The sequence below is a fragment of the Pistacia vera genome, unplaced genomic scaffold (assembly GCF_008641045.1).
Source record: "Pistacia vera cultivar Batoury unplaced genomic scaffold, PisVer_v2 Contig343, whole genome shotgun sequence".
NCBI classification, from domain to species: Eukaryota; Viridiplantae; Streptophyta; class Magnoliopsida; order Sapindales; family Anacardiaceae; genus Pistacia; species Pistacia vera.
In genome coordinates this window covers 1502538-1525261 of record NW_022196161.1, presented here as the reverse complement: position 1 = coordinate 1525261, position 22724 = coordinate 1502538, and the positions used below count along the sequence as shown (strand labels likewise).

The 22724-nt window shown below is 32.1% G+C and overlaps 1 protein-coding gene across 1 annotated transcript; it reads left to right on the top strand.

Moving 5' to 3' along the window:
- Window positions 1–16431: 16431 nt before the first annotated feature.
- On the top strand, window positions 16432–20901 carry LOC116138641. The gene is made up of 7 exons (XM_031424339.1): window positions 16432–17522; window positions 17613–17904; window positions 18319–18522; window positions 18614–18787; window positions 19476–19673; window positions 19778–19891; window positions 20412–20901. Exons 1-7 carry the CDS (start codon window positions 16432–16434, stop codon window positions 20757–20759), a joined length of 2421 nt encoding a protein of 806 aa, XP_031280199.1. The 3' UTR covers window positions 20760–20901.
- Window positions 20902–22724: the final 1823 nt, after the last annotated feature.

Below are 22724 nucleotides of genomic sequence, written 5' to 3'. Positions count from 1 at the left end.
TGGACCGTGGATCATGTGATTCTTGACGGTTGCAAAGGCAACACGATCAGTTTCCTTATTTGGTATTTTAACAGAAACTATTTCATCTATTTTGGATGCCGAAGGATTCTTGTATTTGGAATGTAGAAAAATCAATACATCAGCATGTGGGAGGCCTCTCTTTTGGAACTCGAAAGTGTAGATAACTACAAAAACAATTATAACGTGTTCAACGATTGTTGGTATAATATAATTTCATATCATAAATCATCAATGAACCAGATTTTTTAAAGAAAGTAAAAATATTATTGATTGGATTACTTACTTGCCACTGTTTCACCACAATATTCATCTTTTTTTATCTCTCACATTAGCTCAAGCAATTTGATCTCAAAAACACTACAAACTGCAGTTACTCTACCTTCTTGATCACATTGTCCAATACAATTCTGTAGATATTGTATCTCTGGCCACTTGGGATTATAGGTGAACGTCAGAAAATATATGGATATCTAAAACATCTGCAAATCGCCACTGCATCTTGATAATTCTAAACACAATATCAGGGACTACTAGTGTGAGATGAAGGGAGCAACGTAGATTTCCCTAGATGTTGTGCATTAACATCATCTTTTGAAATGACATCCATCAACCCGCTGTACAAATCACTCCTCAATTTTTTTCTAATTGTTTCTAATCCAACAAAATCTTTCCACTTCAACAGCCATATATGCATCCACAATATATTGCTGCAATAATCTACCTGATCTCATAAGAGTATGCCCTTCATGTAATCTATACTGCAATCGAAATGCATAATATTCTCTCATGCTCAACCTGTTTCTCTTTGATGACTTTTTGTCAGGAAACTCTTTATGGTTAATGTCAATTATGTATCCATCTTCTCCATATAGGAATAATATTGGATAACTTAATGCCATAAAGCTTGGATGCAAGTAAGAAATTCTTTGAAGACCCTTTTTTGAATGATGAATATTTTCCAGTTTACGAAATTCCAATATCACCAACAATTAAACCCGCAATTTCATATGCAGTTGGCAAATTGTATTGTCTTCCATCTTTTTCCCTTTTCATTTTTAACCACAAATGCATATTTCTAATATCATTCCAATGCATATGGTTCCTGGCAGAATGAAAACTTTTAACCAATTCATTGTTCGCATCAAATATCAATTGCAATTCCTACACTAATTCTCTGTCAATAGTACCATCGGCTGTATTATCTCATATAGAATTTAATCTATGACTGGTTTCATACTCTATGTCATAAATATAAAGCTGTGCAAACTGAGGTTTCCTTCCTTCAGGTGGAAGTAACAATCCTATTCGGTGGTAATTATGTCCGCAAAGTTTGAAAACGTATGGATCACCCCCTTGGTTTTTTTCATGGTCAACATGCCCTCCCATCGATGTAAATGAGAACAATGAATTGCATATCCTTATTTTGCTTCTGAAACTAATCCCCTTGTTACCACTGCCCATATCCAATAAACTTTTTAATGGTTCTAGCGATACTTTCAATAACGGCAACTGAACTTTGCGATCCATACAACATAATGAAAACAAAGGGATGGTTGACTCTTGGTTCTTAATAGTTTGCTCTTCATACCACATGACAGATCCACAATGAAGGCACTTGTAGGATGGTTCACCAAAGTTCCAGGACTCTTCTTCCACTGTGCAAAGAAATAATGTGATACTTTTAGAAATTAATAAAGTTATTACTTAGATGTGTTCTGTTAATTTGGGAACTCACAATGACATTTTTTTTCCAGGTAACTTTAATATTTGAGTTAACATTTAAATATGTATAACTAACACTATGACATTTGTTACCTCTTTCTGTTGAGCGAGATTTTGAACCTCTATTTGTCTTTGATAAAGATTTCTTTTGTTTTTTCAATGTTTGACCTGGAAATGAAAAAAAAAAAAAAATCATCACAATATTGAACAACACTTGCACTGTTAAAAATTGTTTGGCAAAGTTCCACACCTTTATTTTTACAATGTAATGAAATAACATTATGTTTTTAAAATATAACAAACTGAATGTTTAAATGTATGTTGTCAGATTCAAAACTCACGATTGTGTTGTTCTGCATTAGTAATTGGAATATTAGAATCAGGGTCTGAACATGGAGAAGCACCAGAAAAACATAGATTTAGTTAGCCAATTTAACTTATCATAATCTAAAAAACATAGGAAATCACTAATATGATATTTTTTACCTCTCTTCCTTTCTAATTTAGACATCCTCTATGTTCTATTTTCCTCGTGTATCTCATTTACATTTACAAAAACATTTGAAGGACTTGTTGAACCCTTTTCTGTGTTTGATACACATTGTTTCTGTTTTTTAGATCTCTCATATGGATTTCAAAATAATAATATTAGAATTAATACTATACCATGCAACAAATTATATAATAGAAGAGCTTAACCAAAAGGCAAAAATAGTAATTAAATATCTCATTTATATTTATAGAAGTATTTAAAGAAATTATTATGACATTTATTACCTCTTTCTGTTGAGCGAGATTTTGTACCTATATTTCTCTTTGATAAAGAATTTTTTTTTTGTTTTTTCAATGTCTGACTTGGGAATGAAAAAAAAAAAAAAAAAAAAGGTCATCACAATATTCAACAACACTTTCAATGTTAAATATTGTTTGGCAAAGTTCCACACCTTTATTTTTACAATGTAATGAAATAATATTTTGTTTTTAAAATATAACAAACTGAATGTTTGAATGTATGTTGTCAGATTCAAAACTCACGATTGTATTGTTCTACATTAGTAATTGGAATATTAGAATTGGGATTTGCATATGGAGAAGTACCTGAAAAACATAGATTTAGTCAACTGATTTAACTTATCTAATCTAAAAAACAGAGGTAACCACTAATGTGATATTTTTTACCTCTCTTTCTTTTTAATTTAGACATTCTCTTTGATCTATTTTCCTCGCGTATCTCATTTACATTTACAGAAACATTTGAAGAACTTGTTGAACTCTTCTCTGTGTTTGATACACATTGTTTCTGTTTTTTTAGATCTCTCATATGGATTTCAAAATATTAATAATAGAATTAATACTATACCATGCAACAAATTATATAATAGAAAAGCTTACCCGAAAGGCAAAAACAATAATTAAATATCTCATTTATATTTATAGAAGTATTTAAAGAAATTATTGGATCTTTCTTTGTCTTCGATACACATTGTTTTTGCTTTTCTGATGTGTCACCTGAAATTCAAAATAATAATAATATGATTGAGACTATATTACACAACAAATTATATCATTAAAGAAAATATAAATTAATTCGCTCAACAATTATTTTATATCTACCAAAAAAGTATTGACAACCATGTAATATACAAAATACTTGTATGACTATACCAAAATAAATAATCTAGTTATTTTTGTTTGGAAGTTTATTATGGATCATTTTCATGTGAAGTTCATACGTCAAAACACCAATTTATAGTTGATAAATAACCAAAACAACAAAGATATAGACTAAACTCATTTGCTCTCTTGATAATAATTATATGAAGTTCTAATATTAAATACCTTTTTTTCTTTTTGGAGATTGACTTTGGAAATTTAGGCCTTTTTTTGTTCCATATAAACATTCTCAATTTTCTATTCTCCTTGCATACTTTTGTTCTCAAATCAATGATATTTATTTTTCCATAATCATATTCCAATCTGTAGTTTTCAATCACTTGCAAATATAATTCTAGAATATATGACTGTATGGCTGCTGCATCTTGATCCGTAAGAACCACCTTACAATCTTGTACCTGACCAAAACAAAAAAAATATATTATGTTAATTGCATTCTTTTTTTCAGCTTTGTCGAGTCCAAATTATTATAGTTGTATGCAAAAATTGATAACAAATGATTTATTACAGGTTTTTTATGTAAATTTATGGATCGAAAAATGTTTTATTAAAATTTATAGCATAGAATATTATGGTTTTGCAGCAAGATTTGAACTGAAACAGAGTTTCATCCGTTACAGCTACGCATTAAAATGGTTCAGCAACAAAGAGATTTCCAAAATCTCTCTCTCTCTCTATATATATATAATAATAATAATAATAATAATAATAATAATAATAATAATAATAATAATAATAATAATGTTATTAATTTCAATAACCAGTCAAACACAATATTCTATAACATATACAATGTATGAGTGTTGATATTCATTCATTTATTTATTTATTTATAAATGCCATGCATTATACCTCACCATTTTTTATAGGATCAGATTCATCACACTTGCAATTTATTAAGAGCAATACATTAATGAGCAAAATAAATTTTACAAAATAAATCATTAGGAAATTAATAGTTCGATATATTTTTATATCATGAAATTTTTATATATTTTTTTTAAACAATAATGAAACCATTAAGTTTATAATTAATTATAGTTATATTAAATATTTTGTTTCTGTTTTAAATGACTACAATAAGTTTTTTATTAGGTGTAATTATATTCGGAGTTGGATATCTTCCACTTGGTTAAAACGTTGTCATTTAACATGTTCATCGTCCTTAAAAGCAAATTAGGGATTAAGGGCATTTTTTCCGTAATCACAATTGCACTTCAAATGCTTTCGTATGTATCAACAAACTGAATCACATTACTTTACTGACTAAATTTATTGTTTTTATCGACTCACATCACTGTTCAACTATGTTTTTACTTGCATTAACCAACAATTTGTGGGTAATTTCAATTTTTCTTATTGGCTTTTATTTGCATCTAATTTTTCTGTCTGACAATGTCACTTATAGAAATTCCTAGCACAATTACCTATGCTGATCTTTTGCAATTATGAAAACATTACAATATCGGCGACGATTTTGATTTATTACCATGCGATAGTTTTAAATTTTTTGTAGATTCGCATCCCCCACCTAGGTTTTTCACATTTATTGGAATTTTTCTCCAATGTAGTCTTGTTCCTCCTTTCTCTTCATTTGTCGAAGAAGTCATAATTTCTTATAACATTACACCCAGTCAGCTCCATCCCAATGCCTGGAAAATAGATTTGGGTTTTGAAGCTCTGTGTTTGATGCATGATATTCTACCAATGTTTTATTTTTTTAACTACTTCTATGCATTGGAAAAGAGGCCAAATAGTCTATTCTATTTTATCGAGGGTAAAAAAGGTTGAGGATTGTTAAATGGATTATCAAATAAAGTGCGTGGATGGAATGATAGATATTTTTTGTTAGGTTGCAAAAAAGGTTGGGGTGGATTACCCACAGAAGGGACAAAAGCTAAAATACCCTACCACAATCTCAGTAAAATAAATGTGAACGAATCTAGCATACAAACATTGGAAAATTTTATTCACAATCAAAAAAAAAAAAATGATGTTTTCGATATGTTGGAGAAATACATGATTCTTCAATTCAAAAGAGGTATTGCAATTTTTTATATGATCAGTTTTCATTTATTTATTAACTGTTTCTCATGTAGCGTTTTTTTTTCCTTGATTATAATGGATATCGAAAAAGCTTCCCCAAATTCAACAGCTTCAATATCAACTTCTACGCCCAAATTGATGGGCCCTATTTCAGTGGCACCACCTATAGTTGAAATTGAACATAAAGATGAAGATATAGAAAAGTTTCCACTGATCAGGCGAAGCAAGCGTAAAAAGGTGTGTGATGAGGAAGCTCAAGTTTCAATTCCTCCCAACAGTTTAAAGACAATGTCTAAAAAAGATCTTGAAGAACTTACATCAAAAGAGGTGAATTATGTGATTTAAAATTGACGAATTTGGTTTACTTTTAGTTTATTAAAAAAAAATTATATTATTGTTGTTCTTGTTGACATGTTTGTGGAATAGAGAGTTATGGCTTATTTGGAAATCAAGAGGCGATAGTTGGCCTCCGATAAAGTCATTGCAAATTTGAAAACAAACAAAAAAAGATTTGCTATTCATAGGGCCAAAATCACAGAGGAAATAATGGATTTAGAGAAACAGATGGCAAAAGCTATAAATGAATCGGGGTTTCATAAGAAGAAATTATCAATTATTGAACAATCACATTCAAATGCAAAGTTAGAAAATGATGTTCTTGAAAGAAAGGAGAAAGAATTGTTGGACTGCAACAGCAAGCTGAAATCTATCCTTGTTGTAGTTGAAAAGGAAAGAGATAGAGCTTTTGATGTTGTCTCACGATGTTATTGAACACTTGAGAAGTCTATTGTGATGCATTTAAGTCTAGATTTCCTGATGAAGATTTCAGTTTCTTAGAGAGTTTGATTCTGCAAGATGAAGAGAGAGATCTGGTAAAAGAGGATTGAAACGCCGACATTTGTGGTAACATCGGTAACTCAGTTTAGACCTTGAGGTTTCCTGCTACTTATTCTATGTTTTGAGAGATGTGGAATGATAATCTTGAAGAGGAATTTGCTTTAATTCATGAAATTGTTGATAAGTAAAATTACATAGACATGGATACCGAGTTTCTTGGTGTTGTTTTGCATCTGGTTAGGATTTTCAAGAATATAAACAATTATAACTACCAGACGTTGAAAGATAATGTCAATATGTTGAAACTGATTCAATTGGGGCTAACGATTTTAGACGAGAATGGAAATTTACCTAGTTGTGGTTTGTAAGTGATTCGGTGGAGCTGTTGTGCCAATGCGGGATTGACTTTAAGAAGAATAATGAAAAGGGTATTGATGTGAATTGATTTGGTGAGCTTTTGATGTCAACAGGAATTGTGTTGAATGATGGTGTTCATTGGGTTACGTTTCATAGTGGTTTATGTTTGTATTTGCAAAAATATTCCTTGATATATTATTACTGAACTATGTGTGTAGATATTGTAACTGCTATATTTGGTTAATGACTGGTACACTCTTAAGAACGTTAATTTGGATTGTATCAACAAATATTGAAATACTGGTATTACAATATTGCGAATCTATTGTTTAACCAATACAAAATAATTTCAAACAGAAAAAAAAAAAAACAATTTATATGAGAACATATATTTGTTTAATATATTTTAATATCAAAATACATGTGTGCATTGTTTTATATATTTATCAAGGTTCAGCAAATGGTGTAGGTCCAGGTTCTGTAGTCATCTAATCAGAACATTCTGATTTAAGATTGATTGAATACTTCCATGTCTTAACATCAGTAACAATAAGCTTAATATCATCCAAAATTTCAAATAAAGCATCAATCATATCTTGTACCATTTAGATTTTCTATGTTGCTGCGAACATTGTGTAGTATTTGTTTGAACTCCTTTTGTCTGTCACCCATTGCTACACCAACAGGTTTAAAAAAACAATGAATTTCAATAAATATTTAAACATGCTAGAAAATTAGAAATACAAATTGCAATTATAACTATAGGATAATATAAAGTTGAATTCCAAATAAATAAGTCAACAAATAACAGAGATCTATAATATTTTTTGTTTAGTTTTGTATTACACAAAATTTGTATTACCTTCTCTCTTGACGCCTTCCCATTCCAAGTCGCTCCTCATTTGCAGAAAGCAAAGTATCCTTTGCTTTCAAATCCGAAACAACATCGATTATAGAATTCATGACCTCGACCAACAAAGCATGCCTTCTTTGATTTTTGTTTTCGCAATATTTATATCGGTAACATTGTGGTCGATGTCGCTCAAAATCTGTTTCAGGTCTCCTCTTTCTCCAGTTAAAGGTAAAAGAGATAAAGCGAGTCTACAAACGTATGAAAGTTATGTGAAAAAAAGTTGAGATTGATACTTATATATACATACAGTTTTGAGAAGAGCTTAAATAAGAAGAGAAAACAAACATATGGAAAACAAACAGATGTGTTCTATTAAATGAATGCAACGATTAAAGAACCCCGAAAATATCAAAAACCCAACCGAGGTGATATGTATTGACTTGAAACGTTTCATTGATTTAATAAATGATTACATCTAGAAAACCCACAAAGAAATAGTAATAAATAAGTATAATGATAAAAAAAAAAAAGTTTGGATAGTTTCAAAAGAAACAGTAATATATATTTAGTTAAAGTCCATTGTTTCATACAACAATTATAGCCTGATATTAGCATAACAATTTGTTCAATAGACCAATGGTAAGAATGTTATAGTCCAATGAATGATATAATGTTTATAAACATTATCAAACTTAATTAATATGAAATAGTATATTAAAGTAATTTGTTATTTTAATCTGGTTGATGGTTTTATATTAATCAAGTAAATAGTTTATTAAATTACTAATGACATTTGAGTTTTTCATTCCATTTATGTTTCGCCGGTTGACTTATTTGAATTAAATATATTTCACCTAATTTTTGCAATAATTAACAATAACGTTATTTGGGGTATTCCTAAAAAATTAACTATTATTTATTAAAAAGTACACTTGCTATTTCAAAAACATTGGTCCAACTAGTTTCTACAGTCAGCAGATTAACAATGATTTATGTTTCATTAATATATTCATTTATCTGGTGTTTCTTTATTTAACGCATTTTCTATTTCTTTAAGTTGTGTTCACACCCATTGTCTGTCCAACACGCTGTCAGTGTAATCGTTTCAGCTTTCTCTTGTGTCAGTGCCGATTTTCCTTCGAAGGGTTTGAAGCTTCCATGTCGACATCTTCTACATTGTCGATTCAGTTATTGTATATCTCAGCCCTTTTTGCAATTCTTTTCTTTGTTTTTGGTAGTAGTTTCATCTGTTTATTTGCGTAATTTATCATTAATTTTTTTTTTAATGTTATAGTATACAGTTGTATTTGATGGGCATTCCTACAAATTGAAGTTATTTCTACGCAATTATAACTCAACTTCGGTTATCTTGGCCTTAATTGCGTACTCCATCACCTATACAATTGTAATTTCTGTTCACAAACTATGTTACAATAATTAGTTTAACGTTTTAGTGAATCCTATACCTCATCAACATCATGCCACACGAGATTGGTAACATGTTTAAGTGATGTTCTATTCTCAAACATTTCATTCTCAGTTGGAACTTGATTCAGAATCTTTTTCTGTAATTGAATTACTGGCAGAATTCCCATTCTGAAATAACAAAGAGTAGATAAAATTTTAAATATGATTCTATTTATGAAATTACTTTAAAAAATTGTTTCTCAAACACATATTCTTTTTGTAAAGAATGCACCTCCCCAATATCTAAATTTATATAAATTCTAGATACCGAAGTTGTATTGAGATATAATCTTCCTATATGGAAAAAAACATAAGTTAGTAATAAAAAATATATTAATTTCATGTAATATATTTTTATTACCTTGGAAATCTTTAACATTTGTTGAAGTAACTATTATGACAATTGGGTTGGTACTTGCTGATTGCAAATCTTCACCTATTTCATCAGAAAATTTTACCCATAACGTAATGTAAACTACTTCTTTGAAATTAATATTAGTGTAAATTATTTAAAGTGGAAGAAGAACGTAAAAATATTAACAAAAGAATTTACTGCCATCTACAATCTGATGTCTCTTTTTTTAGTCTTTGTTGACTTGATCTCTTCAATTTCTCCTATTGCATTCAAAACTCCAATGATATCTGCATATAATTTATCATATTTGATGTACAAAAATATTTCTCATGCATTTAAAATACAAATATTCAAATTAACTATACCTGATAATAACCTTGTATCATTTGTTCTATTTTGAAGATCATGAAGACCAGCAAATTCAAATTTATATCTTGGAATAACAATTCTCGGTTCTTTTATTTCTTTTACAGTCGTGATCATGAGAAATTGTATATGATATATAGTGTCAACAGGTCTGTAAGAGGGAGCAGATGGTATGATTTTTATATGTTTGATCAAATGTATCGACCCTTCATGAAGCTAATTTTTAAACTTTGCAATCCTACTCTTTGGTATCGAGGCATGAATAACTAGGTTCTAAAAAACCAATGAAAATTACAAATTTAAACAAACCTGTATAAATTGGAAATAAAAGTCTTAACATTATTTTCAGACCATATTTTATACCTGTTCATCAATCAAAAACATGTCAAGGCTCATAAGTTCGTCACCCATTCTGAAATTCCTACATTCCCACAATCTAGATACTCTGACAGTGACTATCCAATCATCTCTTGATTTGTCAATATCTTTAAGAAAATTATTAGACATTGTTATGACTTGCCTGCAAAAAGAAATTCATCCTTAATACAATTCAATAAAAGCAATAAAGATTCCCAACAGAGATTTTACAACTAAAGCAGATGTTGTTGTATCACAATTATAAATAAATAAAATAATGTTTCAATTTTATAATCTAATTCATACTATAAATATTTCTTATCACAATTTAATAGTATGTGGAATTTTTTGTTCCGTATTGAAATTTTAAACTCCAAGAAGAACTTACTGATTTACAATTGTCACTACAATATTGTTCGTCAATTTCTTTATTACAATTCTATAATATTATTATACGCAGATTAATAGCTTTTATAGATGAATTCATAATCCAACATATACAATTTTACAATAGAAAGATAAAAACAATTGAAGGTATCACATTGCCTGTAACATGAACTATATCTCAACTATGCCAGCAATTTGTTTGTCTTTTTTTTTTTTTTTTTTTTTTTGGGAACAGTGATCTAATGATGTACTTTCAAGTACCTTTACTTATTTCTCTTAATCATGTACGACAACATAAAAAACTACATATATATAACAAACACATTAATTTCAAGAGTTATGTATAAAACCTTTCACATTCAGATAAATACTCCTCACACTTCACATTAATTTGCATTAAACATAATACATCGCGAATAAAATGTATCAATCTCTTTCAGATAAATATCTATTCACAAAACTGCATCAACTTCAATAACACTTAATAAACAACATTACAATAATAACAAAATTAAATAACAACTGGGATTTTTTTATGTGGACAGCTGTAATTCTTATTTAAGTTGCATTTGATACAAACTTATATTATTATGTGACATAAACAGTACCATTTATTTCATCAACACTTTAACAAAAGCACTACATTAACAACGACATTAAACATCAGAATACCAAATATCATCATAATACCGAACACATCAATAAAAAAGGAAGTACATTAACCCATTATTAAACTAAAATTCTGATATCCTAACCATTAATAGTAATATCACATTGAAAGTATCACGTAACAGTACAATGCACCCATTGATTTTGGATAAATATATATCTATAAATATTTACAGTATCAAAATAATGCACCTATAAAATTATTAATAGTACAAATCCAATGCATCAAAAAGGAGCAATTGTAAAGCTACAAAACACGATATCAAGAGACCAACACTACTAAGAACAACAATAAATACGAGAATGCCAAACATCATCAAAATACCGAACATATCAATGAAAAAGTAAGTGTATTAACCCATCAAGCTGCATGATTAGTTTCATAGTTTGTTTATTACAATTTAGCTGTGGTCGATAACTTCATTATCAAACCATCAATTTGGCTATAAAATGGTGATAGGGAAAATACCGACAGTGATATCATGATTTAAGAATGCTTGGAATTTCGACAGATCAAGGTATCATCAAGGTCTACATTCCGTTGTCGAACCACGACCAGGATGTAATTAATTGCATTTATAATTTTTTACAACTTTTCTAGGAACACCACTAAACCATGAATTTGAATTCTTATCCATGATTTAAGGATGGCCGAAATTTGGATAGCTTGATATATCAGAAAGATAAACGGTTCCATCTGTTCCTATATTAGTCACTCCTAGGTTATTTTTTATAGTCAAACCAAGCATGAGGCAGCTTGCTTGATACCAACTTAGAGAGATGTTAAGCCACTTAATTTTTTATTGATATTGTAGTTCGACATCTTTGAAAAATTGTCTCACAAATAGTGTGGAATCTGTTGCCTAACCATTGTTCATAATTATGATTGTTCAAAGTCTGCTACAGTTGATAACTTCACCATCAAACCATTAATTTGGCTATAAAATGGTAATAGAGCAGATACCGATCCACAATTTATCCATAAGGTATCATTGAGGTCTACATTCCATTTCCGAACCATTATCAGGATATGATTGGTTGTGTTTATAAGTTGTTATAACTTTTCTAGGAACACTGCCAAACCATGAATTTGATCAGAATTTGGATACCTTGATACAATTCCATCTGTTCCTATATTAGTCAATTTAGGAATATTTCATTGGTGCAAGTCCAAAGGAAAGGATAGTAAATATTTTGTTAAACCTACAACTTAGAAAACATTATCAGAACGTCAAGATGGTTAGACCTTTCGAATGCCAATGCAATGCACACATACTAACAAAAATGAGTAAAAAATCGTCATCCATAATTGTGCGACATGATTTGCTTGGCAATTTGTTTGTTGTAATTCATTGGCATAAGATATCATGATCCAGAAAGCACACCTTTGATATATTGCATGAGTATTAATAAATACATAGATGATTGGGACACATACAGTTGAATACATCAAGATCACCGTATATTGACTACAACTAACAAATCTTTACATCATCAAACGTCAAACCACAAATGTTCATGCAGGCAAAATAACTTGCACAATAACAACTGTCATAATCTAGCAACACCGATCTCGGAATAACCAAATCTCTGAATCACCATCACTATCACCATCATGCGAGGATACTTACCATGACACTCCCACAGCACAAATCGTTGACATACACAATGGCCAAATCCGATACAATAACATTCCATTCATAAACCACAAAATCGAACCTCAACTACTATCGAATTTTGTTACCCTATGACAACAATGCACCGAGTAGCGCAATTTGATGATAGTTGAGGGTCGATTGTGTCACCTGAGAATAGAGTTAGCAAAAACAATACTCACACGAGCCTTGTTAACATAAAACAATCCATAAATGTTTCATGTTGCTCAGTCCCAAAGCAAATGCTTACATATCGACCAGAACAAACAGATAGCATGGTCGAAAAAACAATGCTTAATCTTTAGACAAAATACAAACCATGAACGTTTAATGTTACTCTGCGTCAACAATACAGGGAAAAACTAATTGCCCCTCATATGAACATACCGACAACAAATACTCACTGTTCGATTGAAACTGTAAGCTAAAAATAAAATCAGCAAACATCAGTGAACATATAATTCACAATAATCGATTGCAACCACATACATACCAAATCAATGACCTTATCTAAGACTTAATACACACAACTTGGTATGGAACATGTTGGCCATCGTATGAACACGTCAACTTTTTTCCCTGTAACCTGAAAACAAAATCAACGAATTCACATTTTATGCCGATCGATCAGCAGAAGAGACGCATCGAATCAATGACTCTACCAAAAAAATAATAAACACAAATCCTCATTTCCTTGAAAACAAACATAACAAAATATAATCGATCTTCATGTTAACATTGTTAACGAACAATTATCCATTCGTATAAAAACTGGTCAATCGGACATCCTACCTTTATTCCATGCCAATTCATGAATCTTTGACTTATAAACAACAACAAAAACATACATAAATAAAAAACCATCGATCAAAATGCACATGCAGAACAAATATATTATTTTCACAAACTAAAATAACATATAAACAATTAACAAAAGACCAGATGTATTGTTGACACCAACTAACAAATTGCGATGATACAAAACTGAACATGCGCCCCTTTTATAACCCCTTATTTAGACCTTCCGAATACTAATGCAATTAAATACAATTTCAATATGAAGAAAGTTTTCCAATGTCAATACAATGCACCTATATTATTATAGATAGCAATCCTAGACAAATGTCATTAAACCACAATTAGTAATAGCAATCCAATACACCTGTATATTTGTTATTAATGCACATCTTTGGAATACCAATGCAATGCAATGCATCTATATTATTATTAATAATTATTAATAAATATCCCATTTTTTAATTAATTAATAATTATAGATAGAGTAATAAATACAAATCCAACGTGTCAAGATAAAGTAATTTAATTGACTTGTCAATCCAATGTGTCAAAATGAAGCAATTTTAAAGTTTTCAAAATGTGTCACATGGCGAACAACTTGCATGGATATTCAGCTTTAATCCTTAATTTTGCGATTTATTTTGATATGTTTTTTAATCCTTGATTTTGGGATTTATTTTTTATATGTTTTTTCGAAAGTAAAAATGAGATGTGGATAATTAAAACCTTAATCCATCAATTAATTTTATCTTAAATCTCTTAAGTTAATCTCAACGTGATAATATATGTAAAATCAAAATGATTGGTACTTGGTGATGTTAAGAAGCCCGTCTCATAAGAAATAGTTAATCAATGATGAAGAGTCCTACCCATAATTGCTAGCTCTATCCTTTTAACATTATTGATTTTTTGTCGTGAATGATAATGTACAATAAGAAGTTAAGAACATCATTAAATTTACATAAACACAGTACAAAATCAAAATAAAATCTATGTACGAACTGTGAATTGACTTTCATTTAATTTAGCAGTTATTAGTCAGATGGCACGTTACATTTTGGTCGGGGCCCCGAGATTAGGCGGATCATGTCCAGGCAATTGTTTAGTTGAACTTGAACCAATAGCAACCTCTTTCGCTCACGGTTAAATAACTTGACCGCTAGGGACAATGACAGTTTGGTAAATTCAAAGCGACAATGATGGCGGTTTAGGTATACCAATTAAAACTTATTCGTAACGCGTCAATGGAAACCTGTAATACCCGGTCATCCTCTCAGTCACCGACACCCTTCTCCCGGTCATCCATGTCCGTACTTTCAAGTTTCCAACCAATAACTAAGTCACGCACGCTTTTTAAATGCCTCTCTTCCCGCACTCACTACCTCTACCTCCACGACAAGAGAAGAAAAAACTCACTGCACAGAATTTAATGCTCCCAGAGAGAAAAGAAAAAGAAATGGTAATCCCGAAGAGCAGGCTTTTGTAGCTGGTAAGTTCCATTTCGATTATTCTCTTTCTTTTTAGTTACTGTCATTTACTTTTGACAGCGTTTTGTATATTTTGCTTGTCGTTTTGCCGAAAACCTGCCGAAAATGACATCACGAAACGCTCTCTTTTGTTTTTGCTAAGATCTTGTCGTGTACTGTTGAATTTTCGCTTTCTATAGTTCTGGTTGAGTAGTGAGTTTTAGTGTTCTTTTATGAGATTTTGCTCTGTTTCAGCTCCGGTTTCCGGTTTGTTTGTTTGACTTGGATTCGCTGATGTCGCTCTCACTTTAGCATTCTGTGTATTGTCTAATTTTCTGGTTTGATGTTCAAATTTAGTTTATTAGTAGTTTAAAGTATTTTTTTGGCTGTAATTATGGTTAATTATGAGCAGATCAGATTTTCTTTTTTGAAGCGATATTCAGGAGCAAATACAGAGTAAATGTACTAAGGATTCTTCTGCTGATCTTGTTTGTGAGTTGGATCTGGGTTATTTTCATACCATCATCTGTGAAGTTGTGATTGTTTTGTCAGTTTGGAGTATGATTGAATGTCTTCTAAAGAAAATGTTTTGTCTACTTTTCTTTGATTTTCAACATTACATTGTATGTTTTAGGATTTATTAGCTCATATAATCAAGCAGACAAATAATGCTGAAAGAATATTGCATCAGTGTTTGCTGAGGAGAAAGGAATTTGGCTATAACCTCTGAAATGTTTTGTCTAGGACTCAAGATTGACCAATGTTCGTTCAATATGACCCTTTAAATTTAGTCATGAAACCCCTTATCTCTTTACCAACTTGCTTTCATTTTTTCAGAGGATTTCTGTGATTTGCTGTCGGCGTGTGAGACTGTTTTAAATATTTTTGTTGTGAGTTTAACGTGAATTTTATCTAGAGTGTTTTAAGGATTGGGGAAAAGTGCAAGTGAGTTTTTCTTGTCTTCCTTATTTTCCATATTTTAAGAATCATTTTAGGCTTTCTTTTTAGTGAATAACGATCATCTGCGACCGCAAACATTATTCCATTCCATTTTGATGTTGAGCGTTGCTAGTACTGCTAGTGAAGCTCTTTGTATATAAGCATGCTTTGAGAAATGCCACTGCAAATTTACTTTATAACTGGTGGGCCATTAAGTCTAACATGTGATTCCTCTCCTATCTTATTGCAGAGTCGCTCAAGGTATTTGGATAATTGCAGAATCTGATGCGCAATTCCCAAGTGGAGAAAGTCACGTCATGACAAGTAGGTGCAAATACGTGCATCTAGCTCTGGCAAACGACTAAAGAGCTTCTGTAAGGTTACTGGCTTTTACTTTTCTTCCTCATTAGATTTTAGAACTTCTATATTTGGTTGTAGTTAGAAAGGTGAAACTACTCGAGTATGAAAGAGATTGACAGGAGGAAACCCAATAATAAACAATCAAAGCCATCTGGAAGAACAGAAAGGACAGACCGTAAACAGCATCAAGAGAATGGCAGGAAAAAATTGTATGCAAAAGAAACTGAATCTAAAGCTTTGATTGCTAGAGGAGACTCTGTTAATTTAGTAAGTGATTCAAACACAGGCACAGACCCCTCTGAAGTTTATGAAAATACGGTTATACATTATGTGGATGATGTCAACAGGTTTGAGGAGGTGTCTAAAGATTTCAAATCTAGTGCAGTGATTGGCAAAATGGATAAGGATGAAAATTTGGATGATCATTCTAGTGATTTTGAGAAACAACCTAAGCAGGGGAAGGAAGAGGAATCAGATTCTGAGACGACAAAAGATTCAGTATCTTCTCAGGAGGATTCATTGATAGTTGACGATGAGAAAGTGGAAAAAGCGTCTAGAGTTCCTGAGAGTGTTGTCAATAAAAGTTTGTCTGAAAGCAGTTCTGTAGGATCAAGAGTGAGATCTGATCGAGATACATATAAATCAAAAACCAAGGCATGGCATAATACTTTAAAGAAATCCACAAAATCCAATAGAGATGCTTCTACAGTTACTGCCAAAAATTCTTCTGATAAAAATTCAAATAAAATCAGAGCCCCTCCTAAACCTTCATCAGAATCTTCTGAAGGAGTTGATGATAAACCTGGTGAAGAGACCAAAGAAACTGATGTTTTAGATGAGACCTCAAATGGTGCTCAAAGTATTGGAAGTGACAATGAAACTGTTGATACTGAAGAAAATGGGGAACATGTAGATGAGGCAACTTTAAATCAAAAGCTTGAAGCGATGGAAATGAGAATTGAGAAACTGGAAGAGGAGCTGAGAGATGTTGCTGCTCTTGAAATTTCACTATATTCTGTCGTACCAGAGCATGGCAGCTCAGCACATAAGGTGCACACACCTGCTAGACGGCTTTCTAGACTCTACATTCATGCTTGCAAGCATTGGACACAAAACAAGCGAGCTACAATTGCTAAAAATACTGTGTCTGGGCTTGTTTTGGTTGCCAAGTCTTGTGGTAATGATGTGTCAAGGTATATGAATTCTCTTGTTTAGTGTTTGAATTTTAATATGTTGTCAATTTTGGTGCACAAATAATAATCATCTTCTTTTTGTACATCAAGGTTAAGCTTTTGGTTGTCAAACACCATTGTGCTGAGGGAGATCGTTTCTCAGGCATTTGGCATTTCACATCACTCAGTCCCAGTTACAAGGTTAGCTGAGTCAAATGGGGCTAGCAAAAAAAATGAAGTGAAGTCTATGTCTCTGAAATGGAAGAGGGCTTACGGTAGTAAACAAGTAAATGGTCAACTGCAGTTAGATGAAGACTGGCAAGAGACGGGAACTTTCATGACTGCATTAGGAAAAGTTGAATCTTGGATATTTTCTCGGATAGTCGAGTCAGTTTGGTGGCAGGTAAAGGTTTCACAGGCTGTTAATGAAGTTGCTAAATAATCCGTTCTTTTCAATTCACAGTGATCATTTGATGAAAACAGTCAAGAAAACTTTTATATTTTGCCCGTTAAATTGAACTGAGTCCATTACTTAATGCTGATTTAATATGTCAATTCGATATCCTCTCAGATATTTTAGTCAGTTTAGTGGCAGATAAAGGAAACCAGCATTTAATTAAAGCAGGCAAACAACTGTTTGCATGTTTTTCTCATAAAATTGGACTGAGGCCATGACTTAATATTTGATTATTATGACAATGATTAAGTTCAATGCTCTGGCTCCATTAAATCAATTTTAATGTAGATATTTATTAATGATTTCTTGAGTGCAAATATTATTGGGATTGACTTTGATGTTCCTCTTCAATGCTTTTAGGTTTTGACTCCATATATGCAATCTCCGTCTTTGACAACCAATAAAAATACTGGAAAGTTGTTGGGACCAGCCTTGGGTGACCAGCAGCAGGGTAGCTTTTCTATCAACCTGTGGAGAAATGCTTTTCAAGAAGCTCATCAGCGACTTTGTCCTGTTAGAGCGGGAGGGCATGAATGTGGTTGCTTACCTGTTTTGGCAAGAATTGTATGGAGTTTATAATATCTCTAACTTTTCCTTTATTTCTCAATATCTATTCTCTTGCCTTGCAGACTTTCTGATATGATTCTTTGATTAGGTAATGGAACAATGTGTTGCGAGACTAGATGTTGCAATGTTCAATGCTATTCTGCGAGAGTCAGCCCTTGACATCCCAACTGATCCCGTGTCTGATCCTATAGTAGATTCCAAGGTTCTGCCTATTCCAGCTGGCGATTTGAGCTTTGGATCGGGTGCGCAGCTCAAAAATTCTGTATGTATCATGTTCGCTTCACTTCTGCATAGTTGAATGGTGTATCTAAGCATTTTCTCAAAAATATTGACCATTTTGTCCGTTGGGAAGTAGCTCTCTTCTGTTCCACTGACTAGTCTGCTCCCCGGACGGAGGAGAGCAATGTCTCTGTTCTTTTCATCTCTCCTGATGGCTTTTCCTTGGAATAACTAATAAAATTTCTGAGATACTTGCAGCCAATTGCAATGTAGACTGATGAAATTTTTAGCAGTGGAAAAATCTACTGAAATTTTGTTTGCATGACACTTCGGAGGGTAATGAGCTTAAAATGAATAGGGGCACTCTTATAGAACTTGCATTTTGTTAGAAATATCTGTATCCTATTTATCTTAACTCTTCTGTGTGAACTTGTACCCTCCAAAGTTATGGTGGAAAGTTCTTGAAAATAATGGATGAAGGTTGTTTCCACCGTTTCTGACATTAAGTTTGAATCCAATGTTAGCTGTTAAGATCACTAAAATTCTACTTTCATAGGGTTTAGTTAACATTATAGCTGTTGATTATTGATTGTGTCTTTCCAGTTAATTATAGTAAGAGGAAGTTGTGGTTTTTTCTTGGGACTTCCAAAAACCAGAAGCATTCATACATACTTAAGTTTTGCATGAAAAGATTATTTTTGTTGTGATTAAATAATTTACGTTCCATGCAGGTTGGCAATTGGTCTAGATGGCTTACTGATGTGTTCGGCATGGACAGTGATGGTTCTCTGAAAGATCAACATAGCAGTGAGGATGATGATAGGCATGACGGAGTTAGTGAGCCTAAATCCTTTGTACTTCTTAATGATCTTAGTGATCTTTTAATGCTTCCTAAAGACATGCTAATAGATCAATCTATCAGACAGGAGGTTAGTTTTACAATGACAATAAAATAATATTGGGATTTGTAGTTTTCATGTTTTCTTTTAAGTTGAGTCAACAACTTGATTGAAATTTCTGTTGTCGTGTTTAGGTTTGCCCATCAATTGGCCTTGCATTGATAAAACGGGTTCTTTGCAACTTCACTCCGGATGAGTTCTGTCCAGATCCTGTCCCAGGAGCTGTATTGGAGGCCCTGAATGCCGAGGTATGAGCCTTAGATCATGTTTATCTTTTTTCTCTATGCGCATTGAATTATCATAATTTTGTTGGATCCCCTGTATTATGTTTTGCCAAATTATAATATATATATATATATTTCTTTTTTTTGGATATGCAAAGAAGATATGTCATTTGCACTGAGTTTACTTCATTCATAACTAAGAACTTTGAATAATACCATGTATTCTAAGTGTATATCCTAAGTTTTGCATCTCAAATGACGTCATTGTTTTAAAGATGTATGTGGTTCATTTCGCATCTCTCTAAAATAATGCCTGTCACTTGGGAGTCAAAACTAGGATATATAACACTAACAAAAAAGCTTTTTGGGCTCTGTGAATTTCTATATATGACAACAAAAAATGGAATAAAAGAAAAAATACATTAATGGTAATAAATCTGTGTTAGATGATAGTAATCCCATAGCAGATGGAAGTATCAACTTTGGCCTTTTATATGCTGCCTATGTTTCTTGATGAGGCCTTCTGGTTTTTTCATTTGTTTAGAGCATTGTTGAGAGAAGATTATCGGGGGATTCAGCTAGAAGCTTCCCTTATTCAGCTGCCCCAGTTGTGTACACCCCACCTTCATTATCTGATGTGGCAGAAAAAGTAGCAGAGGCGGGGAAAGCTCCATTGTTAAGGAATGTGTCTGTGATACAAAAGAAAGGATATACCAGTGACGAGGAATTGGAAGAATTGGATTCTCCTCTTTCCTTGATCCTTGAAAAATTGCCCTTGTCACCAACTATCACACCCAGTGGAAATGGTAATGGAAATCACATTGACAATGCTGGCTATAGGGGCTCAAATGCAAGGTACGAGCTCCTTCGTGAGGTTTGGTCATCTTCATGAAAGTTAAAAGTGAGTTCCGTGTGTATATCTGTGTTTTTTTTTTTTTTTTTTCCTTTGGTTGAGAAGTTAGTATGAAGAGAACAACAACAAACTGTAATATACAAGATACAAAATGTCCAGATGTTTAAAATTTTTAAGGAAATCTCAAATGTGCCGAAGCCATTGGTTTTCTTGTGTTTTGTTTGAGATAGTATCAAATTTAGTAAATGAAAATTAAATTCCTTTCCATACAGTAAATCACGGTTGGCGTTCGAAGTGTTAAATTGGTTTCACAAGTAAAAAGACATCTCACTTATTTCAGAGCTAATACGGTTGGGGTTTGAAAGTGTTTGTTTAAACTGTTTTATATGGAGTTTTGTTCTTGGATTTGGGTTTTTCTTAATGGCAGAATTTTAATATTAATCAGTTGGATTTCATGTTTTTTCCTGCTTTTTGTGTTGTGTTCATATTGATGAGAAAAAAATGAATGGAAAAAATATAATCTGGAGTGTTTGGGTGTATTTGGTTGCAAGTTCCGATTCCCGGTTCTTGCAGGGGTGGAACCGGAACCGGAACTATATAGTGTCGGTTCCAGTTTTTCAAAACCGGATCCAATCCTGTTGTAATCGATTCTGGGTAGGAACTAGAGCCAAAACACGGATACCCATCGGTTCCAATTCTACCCTATTTTTTGGCCCACCCCTAATTTTTAGAATGTATCTTATGTTAGTTTTTAAAGGGTTTTTATCCTATCCCTCATCATCCCTGAGCTTTCAGTTTGAGTTATTCACACCCACAGGTATTAAAAATTAGCACTAAGCTCCCTTCACATTTCAGAAATTGTCTAACACCTCCACTGAGAGCTGTTTCTTGAAAAATTTCTTTAACAATGAAGGGTTAAAACTGTAAAAGGAAAGTGCTTGTCAATTAAAAAATAAAGAAGCAAGAGATAAGGGTTCAGAGTCTTAACATATGTCACATATCAACCTTATCTCATATTAGTGGCTGTTAAACAAAATTGAAATCGGTGGCTGTCTATGAGGGGGTTTCAAAATGAGCCAGTTTTCCGTCACCATTACAGATTATTTTAATAATCCATATATTCTCTAAGCTCTTTCTCCATGGCAAAAAAACCAGCATGGTCAATACAAGTGAAGGTTGCATTAGCTCCCATGAATTCTGTTTTTCTGATTTTTTAGGTTTGATCTTAACTTACTTGCATATCTCTTCGATAAAGAAGTAATCAGCCCGTTCATCAGATTGTTTGTTTGGTGATGAGAATGAAGAGAAAGGTTTGGGGGAGATGAGTTAGACAAAGTTCACATTTTTTAATTGATTAACAAAGTTGTAGAATTAGAGATTGGAATACATATATCCTTAACATATGTGACTCTTCTACAAACACAAAAATTTGAAAATGTTGTCATGTTTTTTAAAATTGAGTAATTCTTAGTTTTACTTAATTTCATTTAATCTTCTTAAACATATAACATAATGAAGTAACCAAATCCTCCATGGGCTTGCAAGAATTTTGAATGGGCTGAGCGGGTCCTGGTACCCGACCCAAAACCAAGGAACTAGAATCAGAACCGGACCTGCATAGAATCGATTTCTGGGTTTCAGGAATCATTTCCGGCCTATCCAGTAATGAAAATTGCAGATATACTAATAAGACCATGAAATTAATCCCATATGGAGATGTTGTAAGAAGTGAACTGAACTTATTCACCAGACAAAATCTTCTACGAAATAATTAATTTACTAATGCTCTGTGTTAGTACTCACAAGTCAGAAGAGAAGGGTGCCTCTATGCAACAATATCAACTAATAACATAAAATTTAATTCCAAAACAAGAGACATCCAGGATTATCTCATCATTACGTCACCATTTATATCTAGTTCTGTTAAATAAATGATCTAGCTTTTGAATTTTTACTGCGAGGTTCATGCAAAGCACAGTTTTATTGATATCCCTCTTCACACAA

What these genes read in the sequence shown, in the direction of transcription:
- LOC116138641 (XM_031424339.1), top strand. Translation starts at nt 16,432, where the DNA reads ATGAAAGAGATTGACAGGAGGAAACCCAATAATAAACAATCAAAGCCA. An exon ending in TACCTGTTTTGGCAAGAATT is followed by an intron (nt 18,523 to 18,613) that starts GTATGGAGTTTA and finishes TTCTTTGATTAG; the next exon opens with GTAATGGAACAATGTGTTGC. An exon ending in ATCAATCTATCAGACAGGAG is followed by an intron (nt 19,674 to 19,777) that starts GTTAGTTTTACA and finishes TGTCGTGTTTAG; the next exon opens with GTTTGCCCATCAATTGGCCT.